A 21,155-nucleotide genomic window follows, 5' to 3' on the forward strand; every position below is an offset into this window, starting at 1 on the left:
GTGAGAAAAGAGAACACGGAGAGACAAAAGACAGGCCCTTTCTTTATCTGAGATTAGACAGTATGAAAACAGAAAATAACACTGATTGAGTACTCTAATTGAGGGTGCTAATGTTTTTAAGTAATATAGTTTTATTGAGGGGGGGTCTTAATTTTGAGGAGAATGTAGGCTGAGAAGGAGTGATGGGAGTGTCAAAAAGCATAAAGGAAATTAGGACCCTAACATAGGGCATGGGCAACCCCAGTGTGGAATGCTGTGAAATAAAAGGAAGAAAAGTGATGAACCCTGCGCTTGAGACGCAGCAACTCCAAGATGCAGTGCACCCCAATTGGGATTTTAAGGGCAGAACCATCACGGTGGGGATGATTAGTGAGAATTTCTGGAAGGGGAAGAACTTGCGCTAGATTTACAAATTGAAAATTTCAATATCTTGAGCCAGTATGACCCAATGATCATCCTAGGTGGAGGGGGCAGAATGAGCAGGGGTCTAGATGATGCATTTTCTATTAACACATGTCATCTCTAAGGGGGTGAACTTTTTTTCTACTTAACAAATATTTTTTTAAAATATTACTGAATCACCATGAGATGTATAGTGAGTTTCAGTCATTTTTGAGTGCCAGGCTCCTGACACTTAGTGTTTCATTGCCCATCACTTCACCAGTTGGAGTGGTTCACCTTTTTTCTCCTGCATTGCTGAGCAGTATTACATTTCTTGATTATACTTTGATTTATTTACTTATTACTTATTGATAGGTTATTGCCTAAATTTTAGGGTTATTAATAGCTTTTGGGGATTGGGCTTTAGATAGACGTACAGCTACCATGGCACTTCCCCTCATACCCACACATTTAAACACTGTGGTTTACAAAGTTGTTCATGATGATTATTTTATGTTATAGGTATTCAATATTACAGCACCAATCCCACCACCACTATCACCTTCCCTCCACCATTGTCTCCAATTTCCCCAACCACCCCTCAAGTCTGACCCTAGAGCAGGCCCACAATAATATATTTTATATTGCTTGTTACCAATAAATTGCTAACATAATGATCAAAAAATTTTTCCTTAGAAGAAAATTAGTGAAAATTGTTGTATCTAACCATGGGGACATTAAGTCCTTGTCTGAGGAATTACTAAGATGTTGTTAAAAGTTGAACCATCTGCATTAATGTTTTTGTTAGTAGAGACTGCATGCTTCAGGAAATTCAGAATTTTTAACTGGATGGTGGCTTTCGGGTGTGGATGTGACTGCTGAGGCTTCCAGAAGTACGGGGAAGTGCTGGGAGATAGCCCATCCCTACTCTAAGAAGACCTGGAGTTTTCAGTCACAGGGACCCCTGTACGTGAGGTTTTCTGTGAGGCTCAGTCCTGAGGAGATGGAGTCCGGCCAGAGGCATGGCAAAAATTAGTTTTTGAAAACAATAAACGTTAACTTTTTAAAAGTATAAGTCACAAATCTATAGAAGAAAAACGTCTAAAATATGTGGTGGGGGCTGGAACAATAGCACAGCAGGTAGGACGTTTGCCTTGCACACGGCCAACCCGGGTTCGATTCCCAGCATCCCATATGGTCCCCTGAGCACTGCCAGGGGTAACTCCTGAGTGCAGAGCCAGGAGTAACCCCTGTGCATCGCCGGGTATGACCCAAAAAGCAAAAAAAAAAAAAAAAAAAACCCCCAAAAACTATGTGGTATCATGGGAGGGGTTAATATATGAAAAGACCCCCGTAAGAAGTGGTAATGCCAGGCTGGAATGATAGCACAGTGGGTAAGGCGTTTGCCTTGCAAGCAGCCTACCCGGGTTTGATTCCCAGCATCCCATGTGGTCCTCTGAGCACCACCAGGAGTGATTCCTGAGTGCAGAGCCAGGAGTAACCCCTGAGCGTGACCCAAAAAGCAAAAAAAAAAAAAAAAAAGTGGGAATGGAAAAAAATTGAGAAGTATTCACCTCAGGCTTTCATTGCCCACATATTAACGTTCGAATCTCATCATTCTTTTTATGGGGGACTGTCATGTGGAATGTAGGATGTTGAGCATCATCCTTGGTCTTCACTCACTAGATGGCAGTAATATCCACCTAATTATAACAACCAAAAATATCCTTCGTTGTTGCCAAATGTTCCCTGTGGAGTGAGAGGGAGGCGAAGCCCATGTAGAGAATCTGACCATAAAGAAAGAAAGAGTCAGGAGCTGATAAGGGAGCCGAAAAGAGAGGGTCTAAATGGTGAGAAGACCCCCAAACAGGGTCTGTCCTGGAGGCTTGTCTTAATTGTATTTTTGCTCAGTGAATCAGTGATGAGCTGTGCTTTGAAAATGTGGGAACTCAAATTGGAAAGGCAGTTTGGGATGCTGATTGATCAGTTAAGTTAAGTGACCTCCAATACTAAATAACTCAACTAGTATTAAAACTTAGTAACTTAGTTCTCCTTGTGATATTTCAGGGTTTTAGCTTTGCTCTTATTTTACTAAAGATAACACATTTTGCTCTTCCTCTTATTATTCATACTTCTTAACTGAAGTCTAATTTTTTTTTTGCCTCATTTGAGTTTCTCCATTTTCATTCATATTTCCCATCCCACTTTATATTAACAGTGTAACTTCTTGGTGGTGGACCATCACCCTATCAAAATATAAAAGCCCTTTGTCCTTCTACACCAAGGCAGAGAGATCACACTGAATAAGTGTTTTCCAAGCACCCTTATTTAGGGTGATTCTTCTTATACATACTGAGTTATAGGAAAGGTATCCTTAGAATTAGCCCAAAACACAAAGGGAAAAAATAATTTGTTGTCAATGAGAATCACCCAGGGAATTTTTAAATTGTAGATGCCTAGTTTTCACTTACACAATCTGTACACAGTAATTTTATTGTTGTTTGTTTGTTTGTTTTGTTTTTAAAACACATTTTCCCAGGGACCAAAAATGGTATAGGAGGTAATACATTGCCTTACATGGAGCTGACCCTGGTTTGATCCCTGGCACTGCCTAGATTCTGCACACACTGCCAGGTCTCTGTTGAGCACAAGTCACGAATAACCCCATTACACAACTGTGTATCCCTCCCCATCAGCACATACATACACACCCTTCCCCCCCCCCCCCCCACACGCACACGAGTGATAATGCCATTTTGGTTTTCTTCTTTCTTAGGGCTGGATGGAAGCACCCCTGCCTTTGAGAGGGAGCGGCTCATTAATCAGTTCAATGATCCCAGCAACCTCACTACCTGGTTGTTCCTTCTCTCCACGAGGTGAGTAGATCCTAACAGGAGAGGTTAGAGCAATTGGCCACTTGAGCAGATACCCCAAAGGCTAATCCAATTTCTATCAGAAGAGATTTTCTCAGGATTGACTTGGTTTTTTGAGGTCAGAGAAGAATTCCCAAAAGGAGTTCTATTAGAAAAGCAATTATGATAGGGTCTTTGAGAATTTTAGTGACAATAACCATTACTAATTTTTTCTCTCAGTAATGTTCTGAGGCTTAGAGTAATGGTGAATGTGAAAGTGCTTTGAAAAATAGAAATTGGAGCTAGAGCAATAATACAGCAGAGTGCTTGCCTTGCACATGGCTGACCCAGATTTGATCCCCAATGTCCCATATGGTCATCTGAGCACCACTAAGAATTCCTGAGTGTGGAGCCAGGAGTAACCCCTGAGCATCGCTAGGTGTGGCTCCCCCCAGTTTCTCTCCACCTCCCAGCAAAGTAGAAAGCACTGGGACCGGAGAGATAGTGTAATGAATTAGTGCTTGCCTGGCATGCAGTTGATCTGCTTTCAACCCCAGCACCATAGAGGATCCCCTGATTGTGCTAGGAGTGATCCTTGAGTGTGGAGCCAAGAGTAAAACCTGAACACTGAAGAGTAAAACCCGAGCAGATAAAAACTAGGAGAAAAACATTGAAAGTGTCATGTCAGGGAAAGTGAGAAGGACTTGTGGCATTGTTTGTCTTGTACCACGCAATTTGAAAGTTGTATTGCCTTTTATCATTAGAGTGTTCTTGATAGGGCATGAATCGGTTATTTTCCTCAGTTGTTAAAATAAAAACACCAGAAACAGCTGTGTACAGATGTTTCCCTTCACCAAGGACCTTCACTCTGAGGCAGGATGTGGGAGGACTTACTCATCATCAAGAGTTCTTAAGCATCCAGTGCTTATAGAACATATTCTTTATTAGGAGAACAGCAGAACCCTTGAGTATGAAGTATTTAACAAGAGGGTGAGATTACACTAGGAGTCACAGGATGGAAGAGTTTGGTAAAATCAATTTGAAAACCATCTTTAAGACTTTAAGGCTCTTTGATTGTTGGCTTATATTTTATAGGGCTGGATGCTTAGGTGTGAATCTGATTGGTGCCAACCGAGTAGTGGTGTTTGATGCTTCCTGGAACCCTTGCCATGATGCCCAGGCAGTATGTCGTGTATACCGTTATGGCCAGAAAAAACCCTGTCACATCTATCGCCTGGTGGCTGATTTCACCCTGGAAAAGAAGATCTATGATCGTCAGATTTCCAAGCAGGGCATGTCAGGTGGGCTATCTTGCAGGCTCAGGAGAGACACCATAATATGTATAGGCCAGCACCTGATAATATTAAGGGTCAGAGGGAGGGACTGAATATGAAATACATTACGCCTACAGTGTTAGAAAGCTAACAGTTCCTCCCATCTCATTGTGACTAAAAGAATTGCTCAAGAGGAGAGTGACCTCAACTTGTTAAATGTAGGTTTAATGATAAGAGCCATGATAGTTGTGCAGGTTTTTCTTAATGGTATTCTCTTTTACTCCTTCCTCTTTAACTTTCAAATATGGAATGACTTGAGGTGATTTAGATATTAGTGATGGTTACTCCCCTTGCACCCTTCCTTCTCTCTGCCAACATTTTTTTTTTAGTGTTGTTTTTGTTTTTGTTTTCTTTTCCATATATTGACTTTTCGCATGTCTTCCCCCTTCTAGATAGGGTAGTAGATGACCTCAATCCAATGCTGAACTTTACTCGGAAGGAGGTGGAGAACCTACTGCATTTTGTTGAGAAGGAGCCCGCTCCCCAAGCATCCTTGAACATAAAGGGAATCAAGGAGCCAGTTTTACAACTTGCCTGTCTGAAGTACCCTCACCTCATCACCAAGGTAAGAAAGTGGCATGCGTACGTTCACTAATACTGTCTCTTTTGAGGTTTGTTTGGCAGATTTGTGTCCTTAATTTAAAGTTTTGTTTCATGTGAGCAACTTGACCTTAGCTGATTCTTTATGGTGATGTTGGTGTGGAACTCACACCTAGGACTTATTAGGGGCATATGATGCTGGGAATTGAACTGAAAGGCACTGTAACTGCAAGACACTTGAGTCACATGCCCGCTCTCTCAGCGGGTTCTTTTCCTTGCCCCAACGCAGGCTCTTTAACCACCTCTAGCCACCTAAGCCCACCTCTAACCTGGTCCTTCTGAGTGCTGGGTTTAGCCATATGGGCTAATTTGGTCAGTGTCAGTTTTCTGAGCAAAGAGGGAGGAAATTTTTAAATATAGTTTGTTCATTCTCTGAACTTTTTATTTTAATATGGAAAGCATAAGATTGTCAGGCACTGATCCTAGGTTACAATGGTGGATAATATTTTTAACAGAAAAATAGTGAACCTTCCTGTTTGTCTGTGAGCAGGGTCTTTGCTACTGCTAGAGGTGCCCAGCCCTTTTTTGGTTTCAAAGTGAGGCTCATTGTATTATCTGTCATGTTGGCACAAAGATTGGTGGTAATTAAATCAGTATCCTCCTGTGTGTCCCCAGGAGCCTTTTGAGCATGAGTCATTGCTCCTTAACCGAAAGGATCACAAGCTGACCAAGGCTGAGAAAAAGGCAGCAAAGAAAAGCTATGAAGAAGACAAACGTACATCAGTTCCCTACACCCGCCCATCATATGCCCAGTATTATCCTGCCAGTGACCAGAGCCTGACCAGCATCCCTGCCTTCAGTCAGAGAAACTGGTAAGTCCCTGAAAGAGGAAGAAGGTGTGCTTCTAGGCCAGAACCATACTTTTTGACTGGAGTCTTTTGGCCACTTTAAACTGGCAGGTTTTGCTTTTTGATAAGGTGCCAAAGTGGTTCAGCAATTCTGGTATTTTAAGTAGTCCTGGCTGGAAAAATGAATTGCTGGTTTCGTGCTTCATTTCTTTTGGATAGGTTCCCAAACACAGGCCCAGCCTTCCCAGACAGCTGCGCCATACCTATAAAACTTTGGTCCTCGGACTAGCTTTGCTGTCAAGTATAAAGGTGTAAGACAGATTTTTGAGTCTTGGATTGTATTCAAGGAAATTCTGCTGTTCCTTTTGAAATTTTATTCTATGACGATGCCATGAGCCTGAGCGAAAAAATTATTTTTATTCTTTGTAGTATATATCCTTTAGAACTGTTCAGAGCACAAATAGGATGGAAACCAAATATCAAGATAAAAGAGAGGCTCTTTGTAAGAAATCACAGTTATCTATGTTTAATTTTTAAGTTAAATTTTTATTAAATTTCAAAACTAAGTGCCCCACAATTTCTACCAGTTCCGCTATCAAGACTGATTTATTTGCTTTTGAATAGGGGACTCCCTGCTGGCTGCTCTTGGCTAGCTGGGCTGGTGGTTCACTGCAAAACCCAGATTGCAGTGCTGCACAAATCCTGTATTGCCAAGGATTATTTGGACTACCCTGGGGCTCTCCAAAACTGCACCTAGCCATTCTCTGGGAGTAGGCCTTGAGCTTGGGATTGAACTGCTGTATTTTCTTCCAACCCTGTTTGCATTTCTAAATTGCTTTTCTTCAAATCAGTATAATTGTTATATTTAAAATGAATAGTTAAAATTTAAGAAGATACAATTATTATTTTTTTATTGAATCACCATGAGATACACTTACAAAGCTTTCATGTTTGAGTTTCAGTCATACAATGATCGAACACCCATCCTTCCACCAGTGCATATTCTCCACCACCCCAATATACCACGCCCCCCCTTTCTGACCCTCCCCTGCCTCTATGGCGGACAATTTCCCCTGTACTCTCTCTCTACTTTTGGGCATTATGGTTAGATTCAATGTTTTTAAAAAGGAACAACTTGAGCCACGCAACCATGTTCTCCTGAATTCTGCGATATGTGCTATGAAACAGTAAAAAGTGCCAAATGAGGGGCTGGAGCCTGCCTTGCAGGTGGCTGACCTGAGTTTGATTCCTGGCACAACACACTGTCTCCTGAGCACTGCCAAGGAGTAATCCCTAAATGCAGAGCCAGGAGTAAGCCCTGATCACAGCTGAATATGGCCCAGAAACATAAAATAAAAAGTACCAAATGAGATTCTGAGGAACTGAAACCATTTAACATTTTATGTAAGATGTTTAATTTGGAGCTTGCATGAGCCAACAGGTTGGCGCAGGTTCAATTCTTCTGCCCCTCTCGGAGAGCTCGGCAAGCTGCTGAGAGTATCTCACCCGCAAGGCAAAGCCTGGCAAGTTACCCGTGATATGCCAAACATAGTAAAAAGTGTCACAGTGGAGATGTTACTGGGCCTGCTCACAACGGGAGGACAGTGACAGTTTAATTTGGGGCTAGGAATGTGGCTAGTGGTAGAGCATATGTCTTGCATATGTAAGATTCTGGGTTTGATTCCTAGCACCTTAAGAGAAAGAAAAAGACCTTTTTTGGGGGGGTTTGGGGGAGGGGTGGGTGCATGGGTGGAGAGATAGTACAGTGGATAGGGCATTTGCCTTGCACACTGTCATTCTGGGTTCGATTCTCTGCATCCCATTTGGTGCCCAAAGCACCACCAGAAGTAATTTGTGAGTGAGAGCCAGGAGTAACCTCTGAGTATTGCTGGTATGGCCCCAAAACAAATAAAAGATTCACCTTTTTGGTGAGTGAATTTCTACTTTTTGTATACAAGATGCATTCAAGTTGAAAATAATTCTCTCAAGTTTTTCAGCTTTCCATTATCATTTTGTAAGATACTGCTAGATGGGTGATTCTCATTTCTTATCCTCCACCCATATTTTATCTTTCTTCTGGGCTTTTTTCTGTAACAGTAGGAATTGATTAAGCCTGATCTTAGTAGGAGGAAAGCTGTGTGGATGGGAGATGGCAAATCTGTGGGATGTCAGCCCCTTTTCTAACCCATTCTGGCACCGACCTCTCACAGCATTTGATGAATGATATCATAAGCCTGCTGATCACTGGTCTGTCTAAGTATATGTAAGGAGGCCTTCCCATCAAAATTTCTAGCTCCTCCAGAGTAAGGATGTTGACTTCAGTTATTATTATACTTTTTGACTTTGATCTGGGGACAGGTGTCATTGGCATCTGACTAGGACCTCTAACTCTAACGAAGATAACATGGGAACACATTGAGGAAACATCCCTTAGATCTGTTCTGTCTGGGAACGTGAAAGTCTACAGGGCCCTGAGTTGTCAAAGGGGCCTGCAATGACCTGAGAGAAATGTGAATGAGCAGTCTTGAAGACCAACTCCAAGAGCAGAGTGGTGGGAAAGTATTCTTCCATGTACTATTCTTTAGTATGATAGGAAAAATAGGTCTCATTCAAAGGTTTAAACACTAAAGATATAGATGTTACAAAGCTTAGAAACAGAGTCTTAATTTTAAAAAAATCTTAAATCAGGATTAACTTTCTCTAGGTGTCAACATCTAGTTATTTTTAATTTTTTTCAGTCATTTTATTTTTGTGTGTTGTCATTTTCTCTTTTTTTAATTTTTTTTATTTTATAAAGTAGTTCACAATATTTAATTGCATTTAATATTCAAATACCAATCCCACTACCATTACACCTTCCCACCACCATATTTCGGGTGTTTCCATCCTGAACCCCAATCCCTGCCCCAAAGCAGAACCAAAATAATATATTTTGTATTGTTTGTTATGAAAAACCTCTGAAAATGCTACCAAAAAAGTATCTTTAGAGGAGAGAGTATGAAGATTGTTGTATTTCACCCAGAGGCCATTAGCCTTTTTATAAGAGCTGACTTAAAGGTTGTTAAAGGTTGAGCCTTGTGTGCTTTTTAAGTATGTATCTTAAAAAAAAAAGAAAGAAAAATTGTATATTTCCCTCTAAGATTGGTTGCTTCCTACTTTGAGCCCTATCAGATGTGGTGCGGTAATGTTGTAGTATGGGTAGGATGTGTGGTTTGAAGTATCCCGTGGTAGCGAATGCAGATGCGTGGTCTAGGAATAGATTCACTTGTGGGTGATGCTCAGCCCAAGCGTGTGGAGAGAGGCATGGCGGCAGCTGGGTTCTGAATGTTTTTGGCTGCCAGGGTTAGATCCCTTGGAGCGGAGAGGGGTCTTACCTGCCCCTCTCCGAGACGCCCTGAGTAAAAGAGCCTAGCGCTAGCTCCGGCAGCATGGTTATGGTGAGCGTCACCAACATCCAGTTTAAAGGAAGGTGAAGAGTAAGGAATGAATGCATTCTTGGTCATCAGATAACATTTTCACATGTTGGTAATAACAGTACACAGCTGGTGCTCAGGCTAGTCAGGGCCGTGTTCCATTTAGAAACTTGACTTTTGTGCCCAGCATTTTAACTATTCCTACTTGTAAGGTGATTATGACTGGAAGGGTTCTTTGAAAATTGACCCCAGGAAGGGCCCAGTGAAAAGCAGAGGAGAGACATCTGCATAACTTATTGAGACTTGTGGTCTCACAGAGTAAAGATGCTGGTTAAATTACAGTGGTCAATCTCTCATGATCTTGGCATTATATAACCCTGCAGGATAACATTGGTTTGTCCTTTCTCCCTTGCCACAGGGAGCTTAGGTTTATCGGGTTACACCCATCACAGTGCTCCCTCTCCCCCCAGTCACTCCCATTCCTCTATGTTTATCTGTAAACTCTTCTCTGTGCTCTACTCCCCAACCCAATCACCTTTTTCCCTAATCAGATTCTGTTTACTTGTAAGATCAGATCCTTCTAAGAACACTGAACTTGTAAGTTAAATATTGCTTTTCTCCGTCTTTTGCATAGTTTACTTTAAAGCAATGTCCCTTTTATATGGACACAGCAAAACAGTTAATATTATGCTTTTGTAACTTGGGAGTCAAATGACTCTGATTGATATTCACTCCCGGATATCTGCTTTGTAGACTTAAGCCTCAGTTGCCCTTAGTTCCTAGCACCCCAAAAGCAGGGTCCTGGCGAGGGGCTGAATGGACCCATGGCAAGCTGTGAGCTACTCTGGCATCAAAATGGGCCAGGCCAAGTGCCATAATACTTAACTATAAGTTAAGAGCACGTTCATGGACAAACCCTATCATGACCCAAAAGAGGTAACTGAATAAGGACCTTTCTGGGCTTAGGAAGACTAAGCTGGCCTGAGGGCTGTGGTTTGGAATATCTAGTGAGATGTTCTCAGGAAGAACCAAAATTTAAGCTTAATATATCTTTTACTGTGCTCATACAAAATGACATTGCTAGAAATATTAGAAGTGAATTTGCTATAACTATTTAAATGGATTACTAGTTGGGGAAAGCAGAAAGCAACACACCCTTAATGGAATCCCTCCCTTGAGCAGATCTAGTAATCTGGAGTAGTCTCCTTAGATGAGATTTTGTCCTTGAGTTAATCTCCTGGAGGAGTGGTCTTACATCTCTTTGTTGATTTGTTAATGTTCAACCCCAGCTTTGTATTCCTACCCTACATGATTTCTATATAAACCAGGCTGTAAGAGTGGGCTGGGGAAGCTGGAAGGAGAATGATGGGGGATCTAGAGAGAGAGAAACAGAAGGGGAATCAGAGGAGATTAATAAACTGCAGTTGATACCGACCAGCCTGGCCCTCATTCCTTCCTTCGCTTACCCATCGCCATCGGCCTCCCTGGGGTGGGGGAAGCAGAGACCACTGAACACGGGTGGCGAGGGAGATAGAGCGCCGCGGCCCTTTGGCAAATATACCTTTTCTCCTTGGGCATGTGGGAAAATTCCACCCACTTTTCTTCAACTTAGTATACACTGAGTTCTGAAGAACTTTTCCTCCCTTGTTACATTTTTGTGTTTTTCTAACTATCCGGCAAGGACTAATTCCAAATGTAGACAGACAGTTCAGATTCTGAAGGAGCAGATGTAGTCTCAATCTTTTGAAAGGTGCTAATCTGCTGACATCTGAATTTGTACTCTTGAGAGGCTTTATTTTTCACTACCTCTCTGTCTGCCACTCTGTCTCAGTCCTGCCTCTAGTCTCCTGCAGTTTCTTCTCATCACTTACTTATCAATAAGGGTGCATAATGGGGAAATTGGAGAGACTACAGCATTTGCAGAAAGCTAAGTAAGGGCTATTTTACCAAACTCCCTTAATGCATTTGTTTTTTTCTCAGGCAACCAACACTGAAGAGTGATGAGAAGCCTGTGGCCAGTGTTCGTCCTGTACAATCCACTCCCATTCCCATGATGCCACGACATGTCCCATTGGGAGGCAGTGTAAGCTCTGCCTCTGGCACAAATCCAGCAATGAACTTCCCGATCAACTACCTGCAGCGTGCAGGAGTCCTTGTGCAGAAGGTGGTCACCACAACAGGTTAGAAACTTCTGGGTTTCATTCTAGGAATGCTCTCCCTTTCAAAATTACTTTATTTGTTCAGGAAGTAGTTATTAATACCTTTTGAGTTCTGGGTTCTTAATACATTGGCACTGTAGTAAATAGAGAAAATAGCAGTTGCTGATTGAGGGATTTACATTGGAATGAAATATCTTAAGAATTGGGGCTGGGCATGTGGCTCAAGTGGTAGGGCACATGGTCTGCATGCTTGAGAAACAGGGTTCCATTTCTGGCATTAATGATCCCCCTTCCCCCAAGTACTGTGGTGTATAGCCCTGGTGGACCCCACACAATGCCAGACCTAATCATTCTCCCCCCCCCCCCCCCACACACACACATACTACAACCACCCTGAGGAGCACTCAAGCCCCGACCCCTACTGCAGCATGCTAATCGTGGCCCCTAGATTTGAAAAGAAGAATAGCACGGAAACAGTTTTCTTAACTGTGGTGGGTGGAGTAGAATGGGCACTCTATAGATTGTTAGAAGTGTCACTGACACTTAGGGTTAGTCTATAGGACAGCTGCTCGTAAAGAACAGCTGTCATTCTCTCTACATAAATAGACTTGAATAGCACTTGTTTCTTTCTTTGTGAGTGTGGATTGAGCATGGTGGACCTGTGGGCAGTAGAAGGAGGTAAGCAGCCTACTGTCCTCACCGTTGGTTCTTATGGCTCAGGGAAGGAAAGTGTTTGATTATGCTTTTTTAATTTGTTGTCTAGAAATAGTTGCAATATATAAGTTGTCATGAAAATAACTGATTTTTTTTTCATTTTGGGATTAATGCCCTTTTTATAAAATTTGAAATGAGTAAAGAAACCTTTCCAATAGAAAGAGAGCCTCCTATGCTTGCTTTGGCACCCATATCCTAAAATTAAAATGAGACAGAGGAAATTAGCATGGCCCTTTTGAACAAATGACATGCAAATTTGTGAAATGTTTCAGAGATAAATCTGGTATGTAATATTTGTTTCTTTATTGTTTTTTCTTTATTGTTTTTGTTTTTAGGCCACACCTGGCACTGCTCAGGACTTACTCTGCTCAGTGCTCAGGAATTATGCTTAGCGGAGCTCTGGAGACCATATGGGGTGCTGGGGATTGAACCCAGATGGGGCTTATGCAAGGCAAAAAACCTACCCAATGTACTATCTCCTGATCCCTGATTTTTTTTTTTTGCTTTTTTGCTTTTGGGCCACACTCTGAGGTGGTCACATCTTACTCCTAGAGAGGCTCAGGGGATCATATGGTATGTTGGGGATTGCACCCAGGTTGGCTGTGTGCAAGGCAAGCACCCTACATTGCTCCAGCCCTGATTTTTCTTTCCTTTTTTAAATTGAATCACAGTGAGATAAACCATCACGAAGCTATTCATGATTGAGTTTTAGTCATACAATGTTCCACCACCGGTGTCCCCAGTTTCCCTCCCACCAGCCTCTTATACCCTCCCCACCACCACCACCATCGCCATCATATTTCTCCTCTCCCTCTTCTTTTGTGCATTATGATTTGCAATACAGGTACTAAGAAGTCATTGTGTTTGTGGGGCTGGAGCGATAGCAGAGCGGGTAGGGCATTTGCCTTGTATGCGGCCAACCCGGGTTCGATTCCTAGCATCCCATATGGTTCCTTGAGCACCGCCAGGGGTAATTCCTGAGCGCAGAGCCAGGAGTGACCCCTGTGCATTGCTGGGTGTGACCCAAAAAGCCAAAAAAAAATAAAGTCATTGTGTTTGTTCAGGGCATTCATTATTTTTGTCAGTAAGGTACAACTGAAGTAAATTTTTTTCACTGGTTGGCAGCTTTGGGGTGTGGACGTGACTGTGGGGCTTCTGTAAGTACAGGGAGGTTGGGAGAGATAGTCAGTTCATCCCGACCTGAAGAAAACCTGGAGATTTCTGTCACAAAACTCACATACCCATATTTTTAGCAGTATGTCGGTAAGGTTCATATTCTGCGAGTGATTTTTGTTTCTTAAGTGGATTAATGTCCCCACATAAAAAGAATTGAGTGAGGGGCTGGAACTATATATAGTGGGTAGACCATTTGCCTTGCATGGGGCTGACCTGGGTTCAATTCTCGGCATTCCATATGGTCCCTCAAGTACCGCCAGCAGTAATTCCTGAGTGTGGAGCCAGGAGTAACCTCTGAGCATCGCCAGGTGTGACCCCCCCCCCCAAAAAAAAGGAATGCTGAGAGAGAGATCCTCTTATAATAATTTTTCTTTACTAATTCTTGAATACACTTTAGTTAGCTGTGGCATAATGTCCAGGATGATGCTACTTTTGGTGCCTAAAGTTATATAGAACATGCAAGTAACATGAGAGAAAAGAAAAGCCATAGAAGAATACTATTGAACTAAAATTTTTCCATATTAAAAATTATGAAATTTTACTTAAATCACAGGAAATGGATCAGGAAGGTTCCCTGTTTCTTATAAGTTTCTTTGGGGACAGGGTAGAGAGATAGTAAGAGATTAAGGTGCTTGCCTTACATGTAGTTGACCCTGTAGCCTCTGAGTACTGCCAGGTGTGGCCACAGAACAAAATTAAAGTTTCTTATTTTTACAGCATTCTTCATTTAGACTTAGGAGAGAGGTCACACTTGCTTCACCTTCATTGATTCTGATCCCTGTTCTCCTGAGAGGCTCTTAGGGAAAATAGTAAGGAAACCAGGGTTATCAACTGCATTTTCTTTTCTTCCATAAGTCAGTCCCCATGAAATCTAAATTTGAGGTCTGTCTTTACTAGATATAGTTATTCCTGGACTTAACAGCTCCACAGATGTACAGGCAAGAATTAACGCCGGTGAGAGCATTCACATCATTCGTGGGACAAAAGGTAAGCATCTCATTTTTTTTGGATGGCACTGATTTATTTATTTTTATTTTTACATTTTGTTAATCCAACAGCATCTCGGTTTTTTTATGGAGAATGAGTAGACATAGTATTTGTCTAGTCTGTTGATGGGATGTCGTCAGCTAGGAAGGAGTGCTTGAGGCATTCTCCTGTCCCTGTTTGATGACTTTCTCATATACCAGAGCCAGAAGCCACACGCCACATTCTGGCTGAACTGGACGTTATTATGGACCCTAATTCTCATGATTACAAGGTACCCCTCACCAACAGCCCTCAGAAAACCTTAAAAAAGAAAGTTTAATACTTAAGGGATCTTGGGGTGTACAAAACATGCAAGAAGGTGACACTGGGTGATAGGGAGAAAAAGAGCAAGAGAAAGTGCAACAGGTCACTGCCTTTATTAGGACTAAAGGTCAGTTGGGTAGGGCTCAAGAGTTTTTCACTGAAGGATCAGTTCTGGCAGGCTTGCGGAACCATAGGAGCACTGATGGGTATGGCCCCCACAAACCAAACAAACATCAACAAAAGAGTTCATTCTTTATTGAAGTTCAAACTTCACTAGGGATATGGTTCAGTGCTAAAGTGTATGCCTTGCATGCAAGATGCATAAGACCTGGATTCAGTCCCTCACACTGCAAATTACATTCAAAAAATAAAGTAACAGGAATTCAGATGTGGAAAAAGAAGGCAGAGTCACCCAAGTGGTCAGTTTCTAGGTCATGTAGAGCTTTCTGAAAGGGTGGGTGGCCTAGTTCCTTATCTAGTCATTTATCTAGTAACTCTGTCTTATTTATTTCATATCCATATCAAGTGGTACTGGGACTTATGCCCAGCGTGTCACTCGAGGTACTCCCAACAGTGCTTGGAGGACTGTGGTACCAAGATCAAATCCAGGATTTCTGTGTACAAAGCATGCATTCCAGCTCTTTGAACTATCACCTTTGCCCTGGTATTTTATAATTTTTAAATAAATGTCTTGGCAGTCAGAAACTTATCAAGCATTACACTACATACAGGGAGACCTGACAGTAGAGGGGAAAGCTATGGAATGGGTTATTGCATGATATATATAATGTATACAGTAACAATGTGTGTTACTGTATAATCACTCTCTGTCTGTCACTTGCTTGCTCTCTTGCCTCCCTAGCAGTGCTCAGGAATCATGGAGGCTATATCTGGCAATGCTTAGGGGGGTCATGTGATGCCAGTGACCAAGCAGGGCTCTGTGCCACACAAGCTATGTGCCTTAACCACTGTACTATCTTGTGTATATTGTGTAGTTTCATCTACATGTTTTAACTCCATTGCTTGTAACCTTTTCTTACAATATTTCCTGAATAACAGTACCGTGTCAAGCTCTATGACTATGAGGTTGACCGTTTTCTCACTTGTGAACATCAGTGTCTAGAACTGCTTACATGGGTTATGTGATTACGAATTTGTGTAATAGATGAATAATAATAACTCCACAGCCCACTTGCTGTGTTTCTCATTTCAGAGGTCCTGAGAAAGGATGTATAACTATTTCCCAACCCATGATCCCTATGCCTAGAGTTCTCTAGGGTGGCTGTATTTGTTGCATGTTCTAACGTTCCTAACATTCTTCCTTATGTTTCTTCTTAGGGACATATATTCGTACCAGTGATGGGAGGATCTTTGCTGTTAGGGCAACTGGCAAACCAAAGGCTCCTGAAGATGGTCGTATGGCTGCCTCAGGTACAGTGGCTTCCACTGTCTGTTGATTTACACAGTGTTTTGATTTGCTAATGTGTACATGGCTCACAGCTCAAAAGATATAAGAAAGGAATAAAGTAAAAAATAAACATGTATTCCCCCCATAACCTGTCATCATTGTTTCTTCCTGGAGTTTCTGTATTCATTTATATTTATTTTCTTTTTTCTCTTTTTTTTTTGTTTATATTTCTTGATATAGTCTAGTATGCAAGAACATGTATGTGTGTCTAAGTGTATTAAAAAATATATCTATAAGAACTGAAGTGATAGTAGAGCAGTATATCTTGCCTTGCACGTGCCTGACACTGGTTCAATACTTGGCACCATATATGGTCCATTGAGCCCCTCCAGGAGTGAACCCTGAGCTGAGTCAGGAGTAAGTCTTTTTTTTTTTTAATTTTTTTAAATTTTATTTATTTATTTATTTATTTTTTCAGTGAAACACCATGAGGTACAGTTGTAGATTTACAATTTTTTGTGCTTGGGTTTCGATTATACAATGATCAAATACCCATCCCTCCACCAGTGCCCATTTTCCACCACCATGGATAATATCCCTCCCACCCCCATCCCCCCCATCCCATCCTGCCTCTGTGGCAGGGCAATCCCTTGTGTTCTCTCTCTCCTTTTGGGTGTGTGGTCTGTAGGAGTAAGTCTTGAGTACTGTCAGTGTGGTCCCAAAACAAGCAATACATATGTAATTTTTCTTCATATAACAAATCCTAACAATATAACCATTTCCCCCCACCCCCTTTTCCCCCCCAACCTGGCCCAATTTACTGTCTTAAAAACACACTAGTAGTATCTTAGTGTTTTTATTCTTACCATTTTTTGTAGATGTGCCTAATTTAAGGTTTGCGTGGGATACCATTAGATAATGTAACACATAATCAGGTTCTCTGCCCTTGAATGTTTAGATTTTTAATTCACTGCTACAGTACTGGTTCATAGTCATGTTGCTGTATCTATAGGATAAATCCTAGAGGTAGATTTGTCAGGCCAAGGAGTGTATGAGTGGCACATTAATGTTGTGAAGACCTCTTGCCAAGTTCCATTCTCTGATAATAGTTCTTCTCATTTATCTTCCCACCACCAAGGTATGTGAGCCAGACTGCTCTTGTTCCCAGGTTTTATTATGGACATGTTCATACACATAGATAGCATTATGAGCATTCATGAACTATGCACGTACATCCAATGACTGTTCTTATTCTCATAAATTTGTCATCTATTTGAACTAACTTTAAGTTGAAGACATCATATTACAAACCTTCAATACTTCAGCTTGCCTATTCTAACTTTAATGATATTCTCTTCTGGCTGGAACGATAGTACAGTGGGTAGGGCATTTGCCTTGCATGTTTCCAAACCCGATTCGATCTGAGCACTGCTAAGAGTAATTCCTAAGTGCAGAGACTGGAGTGACCCCTGAGCATCACCAGATGTGACCCACAAAGGAAAAAAGAAAAAGCAAAGGAGATGCTCTTCTCTTTCAACACCATTATTATACTTAAAAAAAGTTAATAATTTCATAATATTTTCTGGATCTAGGTCATATTCAGATTTCTTTATTTTCTCAATATTTTTTTTATGGTTATGGGTCTTGTTTTTAAGTGAGCATGGACTGCTTGTGGAGGAGGGGGTTGGGGAGGACATTTGGGGCACTCAGTGGTGCTCAGATCTTACTTCTGGCTCTGCACTCGGATCACTTCTGGTTGTGCTTGGGGGACCTTTCGAGATGCTGCGGATTGATTCTAGGTCAGCTAGCACCTTATCCTCTGTTCTACAACCCAGCCCCATGGACTGCTTTTTAAATTTCATTTTCTCTTTTCTCCCACCTGCCAACAAATTTTTTTTTTTGTACAGAGAAAGTTGGTTTTTTGTTTGTTTGTTTTTGTTTTGGGGGTCACACCCAGTGATGCTCAGGGGTTACTCCTGACTGCACTCAGATATTACTCCTGGCACTGCTTGGAGGGCCTTATGGGATGCTGGGGATTGAACCCATGTCGGCCGCATGCAAGGCAAACGCCCTTCCCGCTGTACTGTCACTCTGGCCCCTCAGAGAAAGATTTTCATTAGTGATCTTTTAGTGTTTCCTCTCCATTACTTTTGAAGAGTCACCTCAGTGAAGTTTTATAGATTGGGAAATCAGGGATGGGATAATGAAGTTCTGTGTCTTGTCATGGATAGATCTATTTCCTAGACCAAGTGCTTTTTTGGGGTACTAGGTTGGAACCATAGCACAGCGGTAGGGCATTTGCCTTGCACGCGGCTGACCCGGCCAACCCAGGTTCGATTTCTCCGCCCCTCTCGGAGAGCCCGGCAAGCTACTGAGAGTATCTCGCCCGCACGGCAAAGCCTGGCAAGCTCGCTGTGACATATTCGATATGCCAAACACAGTAACAGCAAGTCTCACAATGGAGATGTTACTGGGCCCGCTCGAGCAAATCGATGAACAACGGGAGGACAATGGACAGTGGAAAAAATTGGGTATTAATTTTTGGTACATCAAACTATTAGAATTTGGGAACTGCAGGACAGGATTTTTTTTTTCATGGAATTTTCTCTTGGACTCTTCTCTGTCTAGCTATTCTGGTTCTGATATACATAATTTTGCCTGCAGGTTCGCAGGGGCCTTCTCTCGAGTCTACAAGCAATGGCAGACACAGTGCCTCATCACCTAAAGCCCCCGACGCTGAGGGGCTGGCCAGACCCGTCTCTCCAGACAGCCCAGAAATCATCAGTGAGCTCCAGCAGTATGCAGACGTGGCTGCTGCCCGGGAATCCCATCAGAGTTCCCCAAGCTCTAATGCTACCCTGCCTGGTCCCACGGCCCAACTTACGGACAGCAGTGCTGTTCCTGGGACAACTCTTGGGACTGAATCTCGACATGGGGGTCATTGCCTCAATAGCTCCCTCTTGGTGACTGGCCAGCCCTGTGGTGACAGACAACCATTGATGGACTTAAAGGGCCACAAGCGAAAATTGGCCACACCACCTGTTGCCCAGGAGTCAGTCCGCCGGCGGTCTAGGAAAGGCCATCTGCCAGCCCCCGTGCAGCCGTATGAACACGGGTATCCAGTTTCTGGCGGGTTTGCCATGCCACCCGTCTCCTTAAACCATAACCTCACCCCTCCCTTTACCTCCCAGGCTGGGGAGAACTCCCTATTTATGGGCAGTACCCCCTCCTACTACCAGCTGTCCAATTTGCTGGCAGATGCCCGCCTGGTGTTTCCAGTGACTACTGACCCTCTGGTGCCAGCAGGCCCCGTCAGTTCCTCTTCCACGGCTACCTCAGTCACTGCCAGCAACCCTTCCTTCATGCTCAACCCTTCTGTACCAGGGATACTACCCAGCTACTCACTCCCATTCTCACAGCCACTCCTGTCCGAGCCGAGGATGTTTGCGCCTTTTCCTTCCCCTGTTTTACCCAGCAACCTTTCACGGGGCATGTCTGTCTACCCAGGCTACATGTCCCCACATGCAGGCTACCCAGCTGGCGGCCTTCTTCGGTCCCAGGTGCCTCCATTTGACTCTCAAGAGGTTGCTGAGGTGGGGTTCAGCTCCAATGATGATGAGGATAAGGACGATGATGTTATCGAGGTCACTGGGAAGTAGCTGGGGAACCCCTCTCTGCCTCACTCTGGGGCTCCCAGCAGGTTGCCTATTAAGCTGGAAGGCAGTGTTCTGGGCTTTCTGAGAAAAGGACACTTGGCAGGAGGGAAAGGAAGAGGACAAAGAAAGATGGTTGACCATAGTGGCAAGGCTCTGTTGCTTGCTGTTTAACAAGAGAGGCAAAAATATCCAACAGAGCAGCAATAGTGAAATATCAGGGACCCAAAACAGGAATGGAGGGACAGGGCAGCCTACCTCTCTTCCTGCCTGCCTTGCTTATGCTGTCTGCTTGCTTGCTTGCCCATCGGAGTGTAGAAGCTCACATCCCACTTCTGTCATTGGGAATATTTCTCTCCCAAGAGCTGCCTTACTGGGTGACTTAGCTTGACCTGGAGGGGAGGGTGGGGAGGGAGGGTGAAAGATGGTGGGCAGGAAAAACAGATTAAGACTCCACGTGGAGTGGAATCTTTTAAGGGGTGAAAAAAAGCAGACCAGGTATGTGTGTGCATGTGTGCGTGTGTGTGTGTTTATGTACATACATGTATGTGACAGAGCTAGGGTGAAGGTGGGAGGGAAGGGGGGAGGGAGGGACTAAGGGGGAAACTGAAAATGAATTTATGTTTTTAAAAATGGAAATCAGAGTGTGGTGGTTCATGGCAACTATTAATATGAACATCAGGTTGAGCCCAGGAGAAGAGCCATGGAAATCACAAGTTTCCTTCTAGTTGGGTGAAGAGAATACCCAGCTAACTATAGTCCCAGGTTTTTAGAACCTTGTTTGTTTTAGGTTTGGAGAGAAATTATGAGAGAAAATGGGCTATACCCATCTCTGCCTCTTCCCCAAGTAACTGTCTCTGGGCAGATTTCTCATTCTCAGTCCAGGGTGTGAGGTTGCCTAGAGAAGTGTGGTAGGGAGAAGCAGTGAGATGTGTGAGAGGTCATGGAATTGTGGCCAGAAAAGACATTCTTCACAAGGACAGAACTGAGTCCCCAGCTGCCTGTCCTGGTGGTCTTTCCTTCCTACTAGAGAGCTCCATGTTAATTTATTTCTTGTGGACAATTATTTATTATTTGGACTTTACATGTGTCTTATTTGGTGGGGGTGGGGCAGGGGTGGGAGGGGAAGTTAGGGGTAAGGAGAGTAGGAGATAGGAAAGGAAATTTTAAAATGTCTGACTCCCTCGCTGCTGGTGAAAATAACCCTGGATAGATAGTGAATTGACCAAGAAAGAGGCTTGACCAGGCTTTTCACTAGATCGCTGTTTTAAGGAGATGTCCTCTCAGGAAGGTAAGGGAATCCAGTGACTGAAAAGTCGGTGAGTGAGAAACTCATTCTACAAAGATTAAAACTTGGAATCCTGGAGTTTGCTGTTAGGAAGGAAGT

The 21,155-nt window shown here is 42.9% G+C and overlaps 1 protein-coding gene and 1 non-coding gene across 3 annotated transcripts in view; both read left to right on the top strand.

Annotated features, from left to right (window-relative positions):
- The window catches only part of LOC130037908 (testis-expressed protein 264), a 139,405-nt gene that overhangs the window by 80,080 nt on the left and 38,170 nt on the right, over positions 1–21,155 (top strand). For both annotated transcript variants that reach the window (XM_056129954.1, XM_056129955.1), the window contains exons 15-22: positions 3,158–3,257; positions 4,329–4,534; positions 4,960–5,132; positions 5,783–5,979; positions 11,349–11,548; positions 14,315–14,404; positions 16,046–16,138; positions 18,780–19,230. In XM_056129954.1, the coding sequence (XP_055985929.1) occupies positions 3,158–3,257; positions 4,329–4,534; positions 4,960–5,132; positions 5,783–5,979; positions 11,349–11,548; positions 14,315–14,404; positions 16,046–16,138; positions 18,780–19,230 (1,510 nt within the window). The remainder of the gene's footprint in view (positions 1–3,157; positions 3,258–4,328; positions 4,535–4,959; positions 5,133–5,782; positions 5,980–11,348; positions 11,549–14,314; positions 14,405–16,045; positions 16,139–18,779; positions 19,231–21,155) is intronic.
- Positions 12,416–12,519, top strand: LOC130037946 (U6 spliceosomal RNA). Its single transcript, XR_008794529.1, has one exon. It is a non-coding gene; the product is annotated as a U6 spliceosomal RNA (small nuclear RNA).

Source organism: Sorex fumeus, unplaced genomic scaffold, assembly GCF_029834395.1.
Source record: "Sorex fumeus unplaced genomic scaffold, SorFum_2.1 ptg000072l, whole genome shotgun sequence".
In the NCBI taxonomy this organism is placed as follows: domain Eukaryota; kingdom Metazoa; phylum Chordata; class Mammalia; order Eulipotyphla; family Soricidae; genus Sorex; species Sorex fumeus.